This window comes from Ambystoma mexicanum, chromosome 11, assembly GCF_040938575.1.
Source record: "Ambystoma mexicanum isolate Mex_15411 chromosome 11, UKY_AmexF1_1, whole genome shotgun sequence".
Classification (NCBI taxonomy): Eukaryota; Metazoa; Chordata; class Amphibia; order Caudata; family Ambystomatidae; genus Ambystoma; species Ambystoma mexicanum.
Window position 1 is genome coordinate 753,754,585 of NC_090934.1, and position 17,534 is coordinate 753,772,118.

At 47.3% G+C, this 17,534-nt stretch overlaps 1 protein-coding gene across 1 annotated transcript in view; it reads right to left on the bottom strand.

The window, feature by feature from the left end:
• Nucleotides 1-17,534, bottom strand: part of CTR9 (CTR9 homolog, Paf1/RNA polymerase II complex component) — an 861,351-nt gene that overhangs the window by 684,864 nt on the left and 158,953 nt on the right. Inside the window, exon 5 of the mRNA XM_069623650.1 lies at nt 1,742-1,831. Within this exon, the coding sequence (XP_069479751.1) occupies nt 1,742-1,831 (90 nt within the window). The remainder of the gene's footprint in view (nt 1-1,741; nt 1,832-17,534) is intronic.

Sequence of the window (17,534 nt, forward strand, 5' to 3'; positions counted from 1 at the left end):
GTCATCTGAAGCAAAGGCTCCAACGGGAGAATAACTTTCAGCCTGCATTGCATAGGCCAACCACCACTTTTGTCCGGCTGTCCTTTAACGTCTTGGGACGAAAGAGCTTGCAAGTCTTAAAAGAACGCTTGTCATGGTCTCGAGGTAGGCAATGGGTGTCCTGCCAAGGGAATTTGCTGTTACACGACAGACAACATTTAAAGAGCGTCCTCTCCATAGCAGAGGTAGACAGCATCCTGACCACATAGGGAAACAGAAACAGAAGGGAAAAGGAAATGCATTCTTGAAAAAGGATAAACCCAGGGCCCCACTCTCCCAAATGTAAGGTCTGGCCGGGAGGCCCAGGCCACGCAGTTGACAGACATCGATCAGTACACTAGTTGCTGAGCAATAGTGGATGGCTTTGGCAGCAGGAAGTCCACAAAGCTGTCGTCGAAAAGAGGCATTCAGGAGACTAGACGACAGTAGGTCGTGGAACAAAGTAACAATATTGAACAATATTAACTCTTACGAGCTCTGCATAAGGCGATCGACTAGTTGGGCGGAAAAAAGAACAATCTGAGAGACCTCGACACGCGAGGGATTTTGGGTACATTACACGTCACGTTAGGGATAGTGTCACAGTCACACCGATTTTCGAAATAAAGATGCAATACTACACGATTACCACTAGATGTCGAACTATGCACAGCATGTGATTCTAAGCATATTCACAAGCATCAGAAACCAGTTTCCTTTATTACATACACAAATGTCAGTATTACAGGGATGGAATGCACATTTGAAAGTGTACCAGGATAATTTTACTTCAAGATGACCAGCTCCAGCCGAGACCCTTGATAAACCCATACCACAGAGGAAACTACCTACATAATGCCTTTTTTAAATCTGTGCTAAACCAAGGGTGCTTCATTCAATGAACCACACTTTAGCAAACTGTCTAACACAGAGACTAGCATAGCCAGAAGGAGTACAATTTGCCCCAGTGCATTTGAGGGGCTAGGGCATCTCCATCTCTGCATGAGCATTTTTTTAAATTGATGTTGGTCTATGTGGCTACGGGGATGGCGGACTGCTAGACCGGAGGCATGATGTAAAAAATACATAAAATAGAGTGTCCCTCCATATGAGAATACCAAAAGGATACTCGATGAGGGAGGTCTGGCAAAGAGGTTTGGGGGAGGGGGAAGAGCCCCCCCCATTCACCCCACCACCATGCGAGACGGGGCCAAAAACAAAAACCGAAGAGAAACAAGCACAAACGAAAGGTTGGCAATACAGTTCACCACCGCACATGTGTAGATTTCGAAACTGTGGCAGGTGGTGACTTTTGAAAACATTTCAAGGACAAAGTCGCAGTGGAAACATTGAGAGAGCTGTATCGGGTAGCCTGTTAATTTGGGCGATTTCTGGGGGTAGTTTATTATATCAATGTATTATATTAGGGTTGGGGTTGCCACAAAGAAATCTGTGCATTGCAGTCGGCACTTTAAATATGTATTTGGTGTTCATTTATAAACTACACAAAAAAACAATGTAAACCTACCACTTTCCAAAATGAATTCTCAATTTCTTTACAAATGTAATATTAGCCTTGATTTACTCTAGTCAAGCTTGCAACCAGAAAGGACCATTTAACAAGTAGAAATGACTCTACAAATCATAAATTTACTCCATGATAAAACAGTAAAACCGTACACAAATCAACTGCATTATATACATACATTCTACTTCTCCTTACCTGGACACCCAGGGTTGGTTCGCAGAGCTTTCTTGTAGTATGCCAAGGCTCCACGGTAGTCCTTCTTGTTGAAAGAAATACAAGCTTTACCTGAAATACAATAAACCTTAAAATGTCAAATCAACTGCCAGCGTTCTCTTAACTATTCTCTTCCATCCCAACAAGAATTTGATACAAGAAGGACTAGCATCTACTGCAACAAAGTGGTTTTCAAAACACACAATACAAAGTTATGATTTCGGCATTAGATGTGGCATTAATTTCGAGCAAACATTGAAGCCTGCTTCTTGAAAGAATGAAATAGGATTTTCACCTGGAGCCTTGGTGTTGTAGCGATCACACACTGTTACGTAGGTTTTTCTTAAGTCCAATTGAGATAGGTCTCTACAAGACTTATCCCTTGGTTGCAGGGCCCTAGCTTCTAATATAGACCTGGACTACCCAAAGTTGGTGGAGTGGCAGAGCAGCCAGGCTGATTTTAGGAGAAGGAATGTGATGTGTAAATCAGTACACAGAAATCCGAATATACACAGATCCAAAGAAACGCATACAGTTATATTAAAAATAGGTATTTATTTTGCATATACACAAGGCAGCAAGTAACTAAGATAATACTGAATCAACTATCATCATCAAATGCACATCAGATAATAAGGAGAAATAAATCAGGTGAGTAAATTATGTACTTTTCTGTCCACCCAGTAACTTTAGTCAGGTAAGTAAAAGGACATATATGAATTAATTCAGCATTATTATGTTATAAATTCAAGAATGTAAAATAGCAACATTAAATCAGGGAAGAGGGTCGAGTGACGCCAGACATGGGGCGATCCACAACCATACTGCTATTAAAGCCAGGGAGAGAACCACGCGAGTGTTCCAGCTATTGGCCAATCGCATTGCTAAATACTGATGCGAAAATATCCACCAAAATCTCGGCAACAAGACTGATGAGGATCCTTCTGAGCATAATCAACGAAGATCAGGCAGGTTTCATCGCAGGCAGACTCACACAGGACAATGTAAGAAGGGCAATAGATGTAATAGATGTAGGGAGAAGAACGCAACAAGCAATTGCAGTGGCCGCCCTGGATGCAAAACGAGCATTCGACAGTATGGATTGGAGCTACCTGGAAATGGTGATGGAGGCCTTCGGATGTGGACCGAAATTCATAAATATGGTGCTAGCTAACTACCAAATTCCGGCAACTAGCTTCATGATCAACAGACAAAGCACAAAATACATCAAAATTCGCAGAGGCACGCGACAAGGGTGTCCACTCTCCCCATTGATATTTGCGATAGCAATGGAGCCATTTGCCACGCGGGTTAGGCAGGATGCCGAAATCAGGGGCCTGAAATTTGGTCAGACAACTCATAAAATTGCGCTATACGCCGATGACATTATGCTTTTTATGAAAGACCCAGAAGTAACAATGCCCCGAGCAATGTCACAACTACAGCAATTTCGGGAGGTTTCTGGATTCGCCATCAATCTCTCGAAATCCAAAGCAATGAACATTACGGGGAAAAGAGAGGTGATTGAGCACCGGGAAGGCCTAGAGAAGGCCTTCCCAGTGCCGTGGGTGAAAGACTCACTGGAGTATCTGGGGATTCACCCAACGAGCGACCCGCATAAACTATACAAAACAAACATACCCGCCCCTATGGAAACAAGTGCAGGACGATATGCTCAGGTGGGAAAACCGGGAACTGTCGTGGTTCGCCCGAATCACGGCGGTAAAAATGCTTATCCTCCCCAGTCTTCTCTACGTGGTGGGAGCCATCCCAATGACCAGTCCTCAGGCCAAAATCAAAGAACTGCAAAAAGCGATATCCAAATTCATATGGCAGGGGAAGAAACCTAGGGTCCAGAAACACATGTCGCGCCCACCGCTGCTCATAGGCCTAGGAGTGCCGGAAGTGAAAAGCTACATATTGGCAGCTCAGCTAGCCCCAATGTTACGGTGGGCTAACCCCGAAAATCATAAAGGCTGGCGTCAAATGGAGCAAGCGGCCACAGCAACACCTAAAAGCCCTAATATTCCTGAAAACAAGGGACAGAGAGAAAGGGGGCCTTCTCCTGGAAGCGACGAGGTGGTCCCTGCTTAATTGGGACACTGGCCGGAAAAGGAAGGGAATCCCACGAGGGCTAGGTCCCAACTCTCCATTAATGCACAACCCGGATTTCTCACCGGGCCTCCAGAAGAGGTTCTGGGACGGGTGGACAGGAGCAGAAGAATTGACCTTACACGATTTATACATTAACGGCACCCCAGTGTGCTTCTCAGAATGCCAGCAAAAATTTGGCCTAGAAGAAAATGAGCGATTCAGATACACACAGGTCAGGCATTGGATAACTCACCCAACAGTGAAACAGGCGGGCACAAGGACACCAACAGGCCTGGAACTGACCTTACGGGAGGGGCAGACAGCGAAAGGAGTGACTAGACTTTACAGACTACTCTCTATGGCCCAAGCGGAGGAGGTGCTCCCGTAACAAGAGCGTTGGGACAAAGACTTAGAGGTACCCTTAACAGAGCAAGAATGGAGCCAAATCTGGGCAAGAGCACACAGCACCTCCAGATGCACCACAATCAAGGAATCGGCATATAAATTATGCCTTAGATGGTACCCGACCTCCCACCGCATCTACAAAATTAACAGGTCCTATTCACCCACCTGTTGGAGGAAATGCGGTGCGAAAGGCGACCTGTACCACATGTGGTGGACGTGCCCCAAAGCAAATGTCTTTTGGAAAGAAATATTGGGCCATATTAAAGACAGGGGTGGAGTTGCCGATGTCCCCAAAAACGATACTGCTGGGAGTACCTATAGAGGGAATATACGCAATGACAGGGCCCAGAGCCACTCTGATAATCCATCTGCTATCAGCGGCGAGAATGTCCCTAGCACAGAATTTGAAGGAAGAGTCACGCCCACAGACTGCATGGTGGTGGGTTAAGATCTGGAATGTAATGGTTATGGAGAAGATATGCACCCTCAATGCCGGAAAATACACAAGGTTCCTAACAATATGGTCGCCCTTCCATGACCTAGTGAAAGACAGAAGCCCATTACTTCAAGCCACGCCTACTCAGGAACATACACGTTATTTGACTCTTTACTGTGTTATACCCAAGACTCATTTACTCACCGGGAAAACCTCCCAGTTTGTTCTCTACAACCCAAAAGTTGGTGTTCAAATGTTACAGGTTTAAGAGGGTATAAGGGTGGGGGGGGGGGGGGAGGGAGGAGAAGAAGGGAAAAAAATGGAAAACACTGAGGCTAACAGACAAATGTCACCCTGAAGAGTATACAACAGGTGGCGTGCATTATTCTACCAGACTATAAAGACTCAACAAGGGGTAATGTATTGGTTTCGCTGTCATATGCCTTCGATTAATAAATAAAGTTGTTTAAAAAAAAAATAGCAACATTAATAGGTTATGTTATTTGGCATTTATATAGCACTCTATATATCATTGGTATGACCTCAAAGCAGTGGTAGGTTGAACGCCCTCGGGGACCGTAGTCCAGGTCAGTTGAGAGTGTAAGGTGTCAAAGGGTGCACCAGTTACATGTGCAGCTGATGCAATTGCCTGATGGTAGCTGTATCCTAGCATTAGGGGTGGTGGTATTGATATCGGTTGAAAGTGTGCAGTCTGGAGGGTGGACACCAAGATTGGGTTCTGGCTGCGTTAGGCATGTGAAGGACGCTTATGTGTGCATCTAGGCTGGTTTGTCATGGGATGTAGCTGCATTTTATTAGAATGATGAGGTGTCCATGGGTTTGTATTTATTATGTTTATATAGCGCTTTACTCCAAAACGCTGTACATTTTAACTAGTTACAACATAACAGTAGAAGCAATTTCCAATTATCAATCAGACCAACAAAACAGTAAGTAGAGCAATTAAACTGAAAGGAAGAGGGAAAGTAGTGCAGTAGAACTGAGAGGGAGGAGTGAGGGGGAGAAGGAGGAGGGAAAACTGGAGGGGGTCAAAGGGCGAGAACAGGGTGGATGGGGGAGGGAGATAATCATGGGGAGAAGATCAAGCAAGGAGGGGGAGCAAGAAGGGGGAAGGGATTCATTGTGGGAGAAGGAGAGATTTAAGGGATGTGCGGAATTAGTAGAAGGTAGGAATAGAGCGGATTGAGAGAGGTAAGGCGTTCCAGTGCAGGGGGGCTAGGAGCTGGAAGGAGCAGAAACAGGAGGTGGCACAAGGGGATGGAGGTACAGTGAGAAGGAAGTGGTCAGCAGAACGAAGGGAGCGGGAGTTAGTGTAGAAAGACAGGAGGGAGGAGAGATAAGGGGGAGCAAGACCATGGAGAGATTTAAAGACTAAGCAAAGAAAATGAAATTTAAGTTGGGAGTGAAAGGGAAGCCAGCCAAGGGAGGAAAGAGAAGCAGAGATGGAGTCATGGGAGGTATAATGAGTCAGAGGGTACGGACGGCAGAATGGTAGATAGATTTGAGGGGGGCAAGATGAGAAGTAGGTAGTCCAAAGAGTAAGGAGGAGCAGTAGAAGTGGCGATAGAAGATTAGGGTTAATGCTCGAATGTGAGCAGCTGGGCTGAAATTGATCGAGGGGTGGAGCTGCACTCTATTGTGTGCTGGTGTAGTGTAGAGAGTAAGCATAGTGATATGGTAGGTGAGTGTTTGGGTGGAGTTATAATCTAAGGAGTTCGCCATTCTGGATTTCAAGTGTGCGTTTGCTTAGTAGGGACTTAAAAGCGTATTCAGGGGTGTCATTGCTCGGTATCACATTGAGCATTTCTAATCGGGTTGCAGGGCTCAGTTGCATCAGATGGTCGTGGTCGGCATTACGGAAAGAGACACATTTTTAGAGCTTTGCGGAAGGTCTGTCTTGGGTGTGTCGAATATCTGGGGGGAGTGAGTACCACAGAGTTTGGGCCAAGGTTAAGAAGGCTGATCCTCTGATCCTGACAGAGTTAAAGGTTGGAATCAGTAGAAGGAGGAGAGTGTTTGATCTTAGGGTGCAAGATGGGAGGGTTTTATCTTTTCTTGTAGGTACATTGGGTCTGTCTTGTGCAATGCTCGGTGAGTGATGTATAGGGTCTTGAAGGTGGCCCTTCGTCCGACAGAGCCAGTGAAGGGTTTGAAGAGCTGGCGAGATGTGGTCTCTTTGACCCAGGGCGGGGAGCAGTTTTGCGGCAGCGTTTTGGGCTCTTTGGAGTTTGAGATGGTATGCCGGAGCTCCTAGGTATAGGGAGTTGACTTAGTCCAGTTTCGACATCACAATAGACATAACTTCAGCAAGTCTGTTCGGGTAGGAGAGGTAGGGAAAAATGCATCCGAGAAGTTTGAAGTGGTAGTGACAGCATTTTGACCGGTTGTTGATCTGATGGGAGAGGGTAAGGCCTGAGTCCATAGAGCAGCCTAGGTTTTTCACTATATATCGGAGAGGGTGTGGGGGTGAGGGGGAGGCGGGCTAAGGTCCATGGGATATGATACTATTGGTTATTTATAACGTGCTTAATACCCAGAGGTTTCTAAGTGCTGACCCGGGGATCAAACCTGTGTTGCTCAGTGTAGTCTCACTTCCAAGGTGAGCATGTTGTCCCTGCGCTATCCTCTCGAGACGAACGGATGTGGAAAATTAACAAGTTACTTACCAACTGGTAACATTCTTTCGACTGGATGTTCCTCTAACGTATTCCTCATCTTTGACATGCAATGTCCACAGCTCAGCTGCTTCGGATATTTTTCAGCAGAGGGCGCCCTACGTCAATGGCGTCGGGTCGATGTCCCTCGAAGGCCTCTGTCAAGGGTGACGTCATCGGATGTTATAAGTAGCATGCACGGCACCCGTTTTTTTCCCCCTCTCTCATCGTGTAGCCCATGTCCCCATAATACAGCTCCGACTGCACTCGGACTTGTTGGAAAGAAAGCTGCGATAGCACGGGAAATTCCTCAGAGGGGTAGGCTCGGAGGGCAATGAGGAATACGTTGGAGGAACATCCAGTTTAAAGAATGTTACCAGTTGGTAGAGCAAGTTGTTCTTCGAATGGATTATTTAGTGCATTTACCTATATAGCGCACCTAACCAGGGGTATTCTGGGCACTTCAATGTCCTCCAACGTATTCCTCATCTTTGACAGACTCCCAAAACAGGATCCAAGATTGGAGGAGGGAGAAGAATTTAGACATACCCAATTAGATGGCAGAGTAAAGTACAGCCTTACCAAAGGCAACATCTTGAACATGGGAAGAATCCAGGGAATAATGCTTAAACGTGTGGATGGAAGACCACGTTGCAGCATCACATATGTTCTTAACAGGGATACCCCTCTGTAGGGCTGTCGGTGTAGCTATGCCCCTGGTGGAATGAGCCTGCAAGCCATCAGGAGGGTCTTTGCCGGCCAGTCTATAGCATTCAGAAATAGTGAGGATGATCTACCTAGACAAGGTCCGTTTAGAAACAGCCTGGCCCAATCCGTGTCCAAGTACCCCACAAAGAGCTGGTTGTCCACTCTGAATTTGGACATTCTGGAAAGATAGAAGCTTAACACTCTCCTCAGGTCCAACCTATGTAGCCTTTCCATTTCCTTACTAGGATGCGGAGGAGGATAGAAGGTGGGTAGCACAACCTTCTGATTTAAGTGAAAGTCAGAAAGTACCTTATGTAGGAAGGACCTACTCTCAGAACAACTCAGTCCTTGTGGAACATACCAAAAAGGGTGGCTTACAAGAAAGTGCCTGCAACTCGCTCACTCTTCGAGCAGATGTTATCGCAACCAAGAAAATAGTCTAAAAGGTCAACAACCTCAATGGACAGGAGTGCAATGACGGGGATTGGAGGAAACTCATACAGAAGCGGGAATGACCAATCCACGACAAACGCATCTCCTAGAGCCCCTCTGAGGAAATTTCCTTGAGCAGTACCTCTCACTTCCGGTTGGCACTGGTCGCGAACAGGTCCGCCTGAGGGGTTCCTCAAAAGGCAAAGACCTCTTGGAGGACTTTCTGAACTATCTCCCACTCGTGGGAGATTGCGCTCTACCTGCTCAGAGCATCCGCCGCCGTGTTCTCCTCTCTGGCCAGATGCAACGCCGTTAGGGAGATTCCTTCTTAAATTGCCCAGAACCAGAGCTGCATCACCACTTTGCACAGTGGTTGTGACCCTACACCTCTCTTGTTGAGGTAATGCATGGCCACCGTGTTGTCAGTCATTATCAGGACATTCCCCCCCTCCCCCCATACAGACGGCAGGAAAGCCTTCAGTGCCAGCCTGATTGATCTCAGCTCCAAAAGATTCATGTGTAGTTTGGTCTCCGATGGAGACCAACGACCGCCGATTGTCAGATCATTGGCGTGAGCTCCCCACCCTGTGAGGGACGCATCAGTTACTACAGTTACCTCCAGTCATGGCTGCCTAAAAGGTTCTCTGAGATTTCCTTCGCAAGCCTACCACAGAAGATCCTGTGAGACTCTTACGGACCTCGGAAGGAGATTCGACATGTTGCCCGAAAATTGAGACCGTTGTGTCCCGAGAGCCCATTGAAGGGATCTCATCCTCAGTCAGGCCTCTGGCACCATAAAAATGCAGGATGCCATGAGGCCGAGCAACCTTAAGAATTCGAAAAGCCGGAAGACTCTGGGCATGCTGAAATTTGGTGACCATCTGTACAATGTGTTGAGCCCTCACCATGGGTGGCGAGCACTTCCCCAACGGACGTGTCCAACACAGCCCCAATGTACTGGAGCTGTTGGGAAGGTGTCATATGTGACTTCTTGAAATTGAGGGAGAACCCCAGTTTGTTAAGGGAATGGCAGGTGACGTTGAGATGATCCAAATCTTGTTCGGGAGAACGCGCCCTGATCAGCCAATCGTCCAGGTAGGGGTAGATGTGAATCCTCCCCCCGCCCCTCCCCTCTCCTGAGATGCGCTTCCACCACCACCATGAGCTTGGTGAAGACCCTCTGGGCGGAGGTCAACCCGAATGGCAGGACCCGAAACTGATAGTGCGAGACTGCGAACCTCAGCATTTCCTGTGCGTGAGCTGGATCGTCACATGAAAATAAACGTCCAATGATACCAATCAATCCTGAAGCTGGAGGGCCTGAAGTATCTGAGAAAGAGTGACCATCTTGAACTTGTCCTTCCTGAGAAACTTGTTCAAGAAACTTAGTCCAAGATGGGTCTCAGTCCTTCTTGGGAATCAAAAAATATGGGGAATACCAACCCTTGTTCCTCTCTGCCAGAGACATTGGTTCTATGGAGTTTTTCTCCAGCAGTGTCAATAACTGCTGCACAAGGAGCAGATCTGGAATCTTCAAAGAGTGCTTCCCCGGTGGATTGTCGTGAGGCTGTCGTAGAAAAGGTAGGCAGTACCCATGGGCTATTGTTTCTAGAGACCACGCATCTGAAGTAATGGCTTGCCACTCTTATAGATGCTGAAACAGCCTGCCTGCTACCGGTGAACAGTAACTCAAGGCCTCCGAGCAGTTTTGAAGCTGCTGCTGCAGTGCCTGATGGCAAAGAGGCTGCTGCCTGAGCAGCTTTGGCACCTCTACCTCCTTCACCACAAGGAAACCTACGTTGGCCCCTTTGAATGGGAATTCCTCTTGCGCTTCCATACGAGTAGTAGTAGCAGCGAAAAGATCCACTCCTCCATTTTTGTCCCCTAGGACGAAAAGGCTGAGGTTGTCCAACGGCAACACCCAAAGATTTGGCAGCTGCTTCCGAGGTCTGCAACTTCTCAAGGCTCTCGTCAGCCTTGCTGCCCAACTGATGAGACCCGTCAAAGGTCATGTTGAGAAGACGAGCCTGCACATCTGGGGCAAATCCAGACTTCAACCACGCAAACCTGCGCATCACGGTGCTCCTAGCCATGGACCTGCTGACACTATCCAACCCAGACTGAAGGGATTCACACATGGCATCCTTGCCATCCTGAACAGCCAGAAAGCCATCCCTCTCTTCCCCTTCGGGAATATGCTCAGCCGCTAACGACATGCAATTCCACAGAGTGCGAAAACTTTGGTAAGGTACAAGTAGAGTTGGCCTATTTCAACGCCATACTCCCAGCAGAAAACACCTTGCGTGCCCATCCATCCATCCATCCATCCATCCATCCATCCATCCATCCGCTTATCGTCCCCCATCAGGAGGGTTTGTAGGGTACATCGCCTGCTTTGAGGTAGCCGTAGCCGCCTGGACCAGAAAACTCTCCAGAGTGGGGTGAGTGGACATGTAGCCGGGGTCGCTACTAGATGGGCTGCACTTGTTCACCGCCGGATTAGACTCTGGGGCGCTCCAATTTGCAGCCACCCTTTTCTGCAGAGCCATATGAAACAGCAACACAATGGTCCCTGATCCAAAACATCCGTAAGATCATCTTGCTCAAAATGCACAGGAGGTCTGGACCAGCCCAAATGCTCCACAACTCTCGACATGAGTTTACGATATGAGCAGTCTGCATGCTCCCCTGGCTCTGGTTTACCAAACTCCAGCTCAGGGGAAGTGTCAATACCAATGGCATTGTGCAAAGTTTGACAAAGCTCCTCCATCCGACTCTCCTCTGAAATTAGGCAGTCAGGAACATTAGGGGGCCCATACCGGAGACCAAAAGGGACAACATCCTCATCAGATTTTTCCTCCTCATAAATGTCAGAGAGGGCCTAAAAAGAAATCCTTCCTCAGGAGAGGAGTGAACTTGTTTTCAGCTATAGTCTTCAAAGACCAAGCAGTTGCCTTCTTCAGAGGGTCCACATGCACAGGGGCATTCACTGGCAAAATTGGCACAGATGGAGTCGACGGCATCGTTATGCTTGATTTATGCTTGATCCAAAATGGCGCGGGTGCGCAATGCATTCTGGAAGCGCTCGGAGCCATGTTGGATATTTATTTCATACCGCAGTGAAAGGCTGCACACATTTTGCTGAGTGTTAGATTCACAGTGCTGAGACAAACATGCTTTTCCAAACCTGGTATGCGGTCAAGGCCATTTCTGCTGGGAAAGCTAACATTGTTATGGCTTGCTACTGTTCTCCATGGAGTGTGTTTTTAGAGAAGGGAGGCACTGCGTTCCTTGGGGGGAGCTCTCGATTGACCCATCTGGCAACCGACAGCTGTTCCTCAACTGCGCAAGTTCAATTTCCAGAATGCTCGAGAATTAACTCCCCTTTGTGGAGTATGTATATAGGCGGAAACCGGGAGGGGGTCAGGTGAGACTTCAGCCGGAGAAGCCGCTTACGTCCGGCAGGGGAGTTGCTAGGTCTGGAAAAGACCCGGGGCTAAACTGATGTCAGTACTGTTGGGATTGGGGGCTAGCTAGTCTTTTGGCTGTAGCTCCTGAGATTCTATCCGGGGCTACAACCAAAAGATCAGGGGCTATAGCCCCCTTAGCACCCCCCTAGCAACGCCCCTGACGTCCAGCCTTCCTGTGAGCTGTGGTGCTCTCGGCCTGGCTGTTCCCGGGGTCTTCCAGCCACTTCTGGACGAGATGAGGAATTCTGTTACACTCACAGTGATGTATTTCTTTTTAACTTCTTTACTTCTTCTGTGATTTATGTCATTATTTTTATGAGTTATTTCTATGTACTTGTAAGCTTTGAATAAATAGCCATAAAGAGCTGATTATCTTCTAAGAGTGCGTGGCTGTGAGTTATTGTGTCGGTTCATGGTTCAAAGTATTTGCTCTATAATTGCACTGATGATTTATGGTTGTTTCGTGCACTTTTCGGGGAAGCGCAGTACAGGCATCCAGGGCCGACCGGGGTTGAAGACCCGAGAGGCGCACCCGATGGGCATGGTGCTGATGGTGTTTATGCATTCAAGGGCCTCGAGGATGTCAAATGCTTTGCCGGCTTCACCGGAGGCGAAGACCTTGACTTTGCACGTCTCAGGTGATCTTTCGATGTCTTGTCCGAATGGGGCCACAAAGGCTCCCGGTGTCTATCACGCGGTTTACCCGGGCTTGAGGGCGTGCGAGTATTCGGCTGAGAAAGTTCCTTGCCGACTTATTCAGAAGGTGCGGGTGGAACAGTGCCATGTTTATTAAATATTTTCATCATCTCCACCCGGAAAGCATCCTACTCTGCCGGGGTTGATAACTTGGACGGGCATACCATGCTTTTCGGGGAGGTGTCAGACGAAGACAACGAGGAAGGTGACTGAATGTGCCGTTTCCTGATATGTCTCGACGAGGGCTGGAACCACTCCTAGAGCGTGACCGCTTGGACTTCTTCCTCTGAGGAGAGTTCCCTCTCGACTCATTGGTTGAAAGTCTAGCAGGCAGAGATTTACAGGGCTTGGACACCTGGACTACCATGAGTTTCCACTTTCATTCCCGCAAGGCCTTAGCGGCCAACGACTGACACTTCGAGCAGTCATACGGAACGTGGCTCTCGCCGAGACACCACAGACAAATCCGATCAACATCTTGGAGCCGCAGTCCCGACACTTTTTAAAGCCAGACTTCGGGGTCGTCGGGGTAGAAGACGAAGACAATCTGTAACTTCACAGTAACCACAAGGCATGCCGAGTTTAACGAAGCAAACACGTTTCCGGAAAAAATGGAGGCAATGGGCGCCATGCGTGCTACTTCCAACATCCGATGACGTCACCCTCGACAGAGGCTTTGAGGGACACAGACCCGGCGCCATCGACGCAGGGCGCCCTCTGCCGAAAAACTTCTGAAGCAGCCGAGCTGTGGACATTACATGTCAAAGATGAGGAATATGTTGGAGGACACAATCCATTCAAAGGGCAGTATTGCCGCACACAATGATTTCAGTTTTATCAGGGGTCAAAGGGATGTGGTCTATTGTCATCCATCGGTCAATATCACAGAGACAAGCTTCAAGGTCGGGATGGGAGTTGGTGAATGACTTGGGAGTTCTTAGGATAATTGGGGTATCGTCAGCATAGTTGTAACGGGAGATGTGCGTGTGGGTCGAGTGGTCATATAGAGGTTGAACAGGAGAGCAGATAGGCATGCGCCTTGGGGTACTCCAGTGTTCACCGAGTGGGCAGCTGAGACAAAAGGAGAGAGGAGGGCTATTTGTTACCTGTTGCTGAGAAAGGAGGCAATCCATTTGACAGCAGTGCCACAGATTCCTATGGAGTGAAGGTGGTCAAGGAGGATTGAGTGGTTAACCATGTCAAAGGCTGCAGAGCGATCGAGGAGAATCAGTGCTGCACAGCCTTCAGAGTCTGCAGTGACCTTGAGATCATCCCAGATTGTGATCAGAGTGGTTTCTCTTTCATGTCGCGGTCTGAAGCCGGATTGTGCGGGGTCGAGGAGACCGTAGGATTCTACAAGGGAGTTGATCTGGTAGGATGCTGTCTGATCAATTAGTTTCGCGAGAAATCTGGTGTTGGAGATCGGCCCCTAATTCTTGGGGTCAAGGGATACCGTTTTTTAGAAGGAGCTTGCCATGCTCTCTTTGGAAGGCATCAGGGAAGATGCAAGAGGTGAGGGAGTATTTAATATGGCTCTCGGATGGTCTTCTGCACAGGTAGATGAGAATATTTATTTCAGGACAGAGGCGGGGCAGGGGTCGAGGGGCGACACGGAGGGTTTGCTGGGTGATGGTTCAAGGAACTCTTCTCTGGAGATGGGTTTGAAGGAGACGAACGTACGGAAATTGGGCATCGGTGCAATGAGATCAGGAGGGGGTCGTGGATGGGAAGGGGGAAAGAGGAAGGACAGTTTGGTGTTAAGGGTTGCCGTCCTGTCAATTGCAGTGTTGTAGAAATGTAGGGAGAGGGAGTCGCAGAGTGATTGTGGGGGGGTGGATTGGTGTTAGGGAGAATTCTCAAAAATGTGCTAATTCCCTCCACCTAAGAGACCCCCAGCAACTTTGCTGGATTTTGAGGACTTGATTTTTTTAACCTGAAGAGTGTGGCTGATTTTCCCCACTCTCTCATGTATTTTAATGGGATTTTTCATACACGGTTTCTTTTGGTTATGGAGTCTGACAAACTCCATAGGAATCATCTTTTACATTGTGTCACACAGCACCTTCTGTGCAGTGACACAGGGAAGTCTTTCAGATTTCCCAAGGTTGAAATACCTTTTCTGGGATAAACTACTGTTTCCCAGAGAAGTAAAGTGAAAATCACTTTACTTACCATTGTAAACTTGCTAGACCTAGCACACCCTATTTTACAAGAGAGTGCTTGAGGGGTTACTTAGTATCCCCCTGTGTCTAGCTGCTCATGTAACATTTTTATGTTACCCTTTCCTTACAGAATGGCTGGTGGCAGTGGTTTAATTTGAACTACAATAGTTTGCATTATTAAATCAACCGCGGGAGCAATCTATGTCAAAATGGCACCCGGATGTATTCTTTCGCTATTTCTTTGTGGAAAGGTCCTTCTAGAGATTTTCTCTGCGCGCCAAACCAGGTTTGGTCTCTTTGTTCATTTGTGCCTTTCGCAGGATTCAGGAGTGAAGCCCGCCTCTGGCTCCAGAGTTTCTGGGGTAGGCAAGAAGTGCGGGAGGTGCCTGAAACTCCCTGTGCTTAGTCTCCTAGGAGACCCAAATGCACTCTGTGGTGATTGGCAGACTGACTGTCCTGCAAGGACAGCCACCGTGCTGGGTGAGTGACAGCTAAGCTGGGATGAATGGGAGAGAAAAGAATAAAAGGTGAGTGTTTTGGCTTGGAAGGCAGAGTCGACCACTGGACGAAGAAAACTAAAAAGCTTGAAGAGGACGCCTGCTGCAACTCCTGGACTGTTGGTTTGCCTGCTGAAGCCCTGCTACAGTGCCGAAATGCCAAGTTCACATCGACAGAGAAGCCCCTGCAAGGACGATTTCTCCCCTTGAGTTGGTGGGACCAATCAACTCCAAAGTAAGCAACCTGGACATCCATCTCAGAGCTGGTTGAATTTCCACAGAGTTGCTGCTGGAAACAGTATAGCCAGGGAGAGGAACACCAGATTGTGCGTGTTGCTTTTAAGCTGGCATAAAGCTTTTGGAAGATCCTCTTGACTCCCAGGAAGCATGACTGACCAAACCTGAGCCCCCTCAACAGAGTGCGGGTCCCCAGAAGCAAGGACAGTCCATTTTGACAGCCAGGAACCGCGTTGTTGCTATTTGCGGTAGAAGCGAGGAGCTGAAACGCAAAACAGCCACTGAAAGTGAAGTTTGGCGGTTGCAAGTTTTGACAGCCCCAGTGCATTGCAGGAGTCCCCCGATGTCCTCCCTCTTGTCCCCACAACTCAGGCCCAGGAACAGTGAGATCTGCAGAGCTGCACAGGAACAGAAGTCATCAGCTGCATCTTTTCTTCTTTACCAAGGTACTGTAAAACAAGTCGAAGAGAACTTACCTCTTACTGTAAAAGTGTTTGAAACTTCTGCAACTCACAAGTCTAATCAGCTTGTAGCCCTACATTAGATTCTTCTTTTGATCAAAGACTCCCAAGAACTTGTGCAAAGACTTTTCCATCTACTTACCAGAAGTGCTTCATCCTATCCAAGACTTTTGCCCATTGACTTTGGCCTAGCCTATTGAACTGAATGACTTCTAGGAAAATCTAAAAGTACTTAGCTGCTTAGGAATATTTGTGATCTCTTGTTCCAATAACCCTGGTCTTTTACCAACTTCTATAAGTATTCAAAATGCCAACAGTAAGATATTAATGTCCCCAGCACCCTCGTTCCTGAAGTCACCCGTGGGTGTAGGTTGTGTCTGTGGGTCATCCCAAAAAAGGGTCTTGTCTGATTCAGAAACTCAAAGTGTACAGTAATGAAGTGTATTTGTGTGTTACTATTCTATTGCTCCCTTCTAAAGAAGGCTTTATAACTGACTGATAAATAATTGTTTATGCAAGAAACCTTTAGTATAAGAGTTTATTTGAATACCTGTAACTGTGAATCTTTGTGCAACTCCACTACAGCTGACATTTCCCCTCTTGAGGTAAGCCTGGCTGCCCAACACACTACCAAAACTGTGTAGTAAAAGCTTATACCAAAGGTTGGGTTGTCTATACCTGTAGTCAGTTGTTTGTAGTGTTCCCAGATAGTACTGCATACAAGCTTTTCCTAACAATTGGGTAGAGGTGCATGTGGGTTTCACAAATTGTGATATGATCATGTGGAATTCTTTGCTGCGGTTGCCACAGTTGAGAATTTGCTTATTGTAATAGGCTTTTTGGAATTGTAGTTATGGTGGCGCAGGGCCAACATGGATCTGCAGAGATCGGTTTAAGATGCTCGCCATTTGCGTTCCTAGAGAGTTCTTTTGTTTTTTGACTGTTAGGGAGAATTCTCAGAAATGTGATAATTCCTCTCGAACTTGGAGACCCCCCAGCACTTTTACTGGACTCTAGGACTTGTTAATTTCTCACCTGGAGAGAGTGAGACCTTTTTCCCCCACTCTGTAATGTATTTATCTGTGATTTGGACTCAGTTTCTTTTGACTTGAGTTTGACAAACTCCATATGCATCATCTTCACATTGTGTCACACAGCACCTTCAGTGCAGTGGCATAGGGAAGTTTTATTAGATTTTCCAAAGGTTTAAATACCTTCTCTTGGATAACTGTTTTCAAGAGTAGTGAAGTGAAATTGACTTTACTTACAAATTGTAACTCCGCACACACTATCTTTCAATAGGGTGCTGGAGGGGTTACTTAGTATTCCCATTGTCTAACTTCTCGTGTAACATTTTTATGATACCCTTTCTACAGTTAATGGCTGGTGGCAGTGGTTTACTTTTAACCGCTGTTGTGTGTTTTTACCACAGGCTGCGTTTGCAGCTGCAGTAAGGCACCCATGGGTGCCCATTTTGTCAAAATGGCACGGTCTTCTTTTTT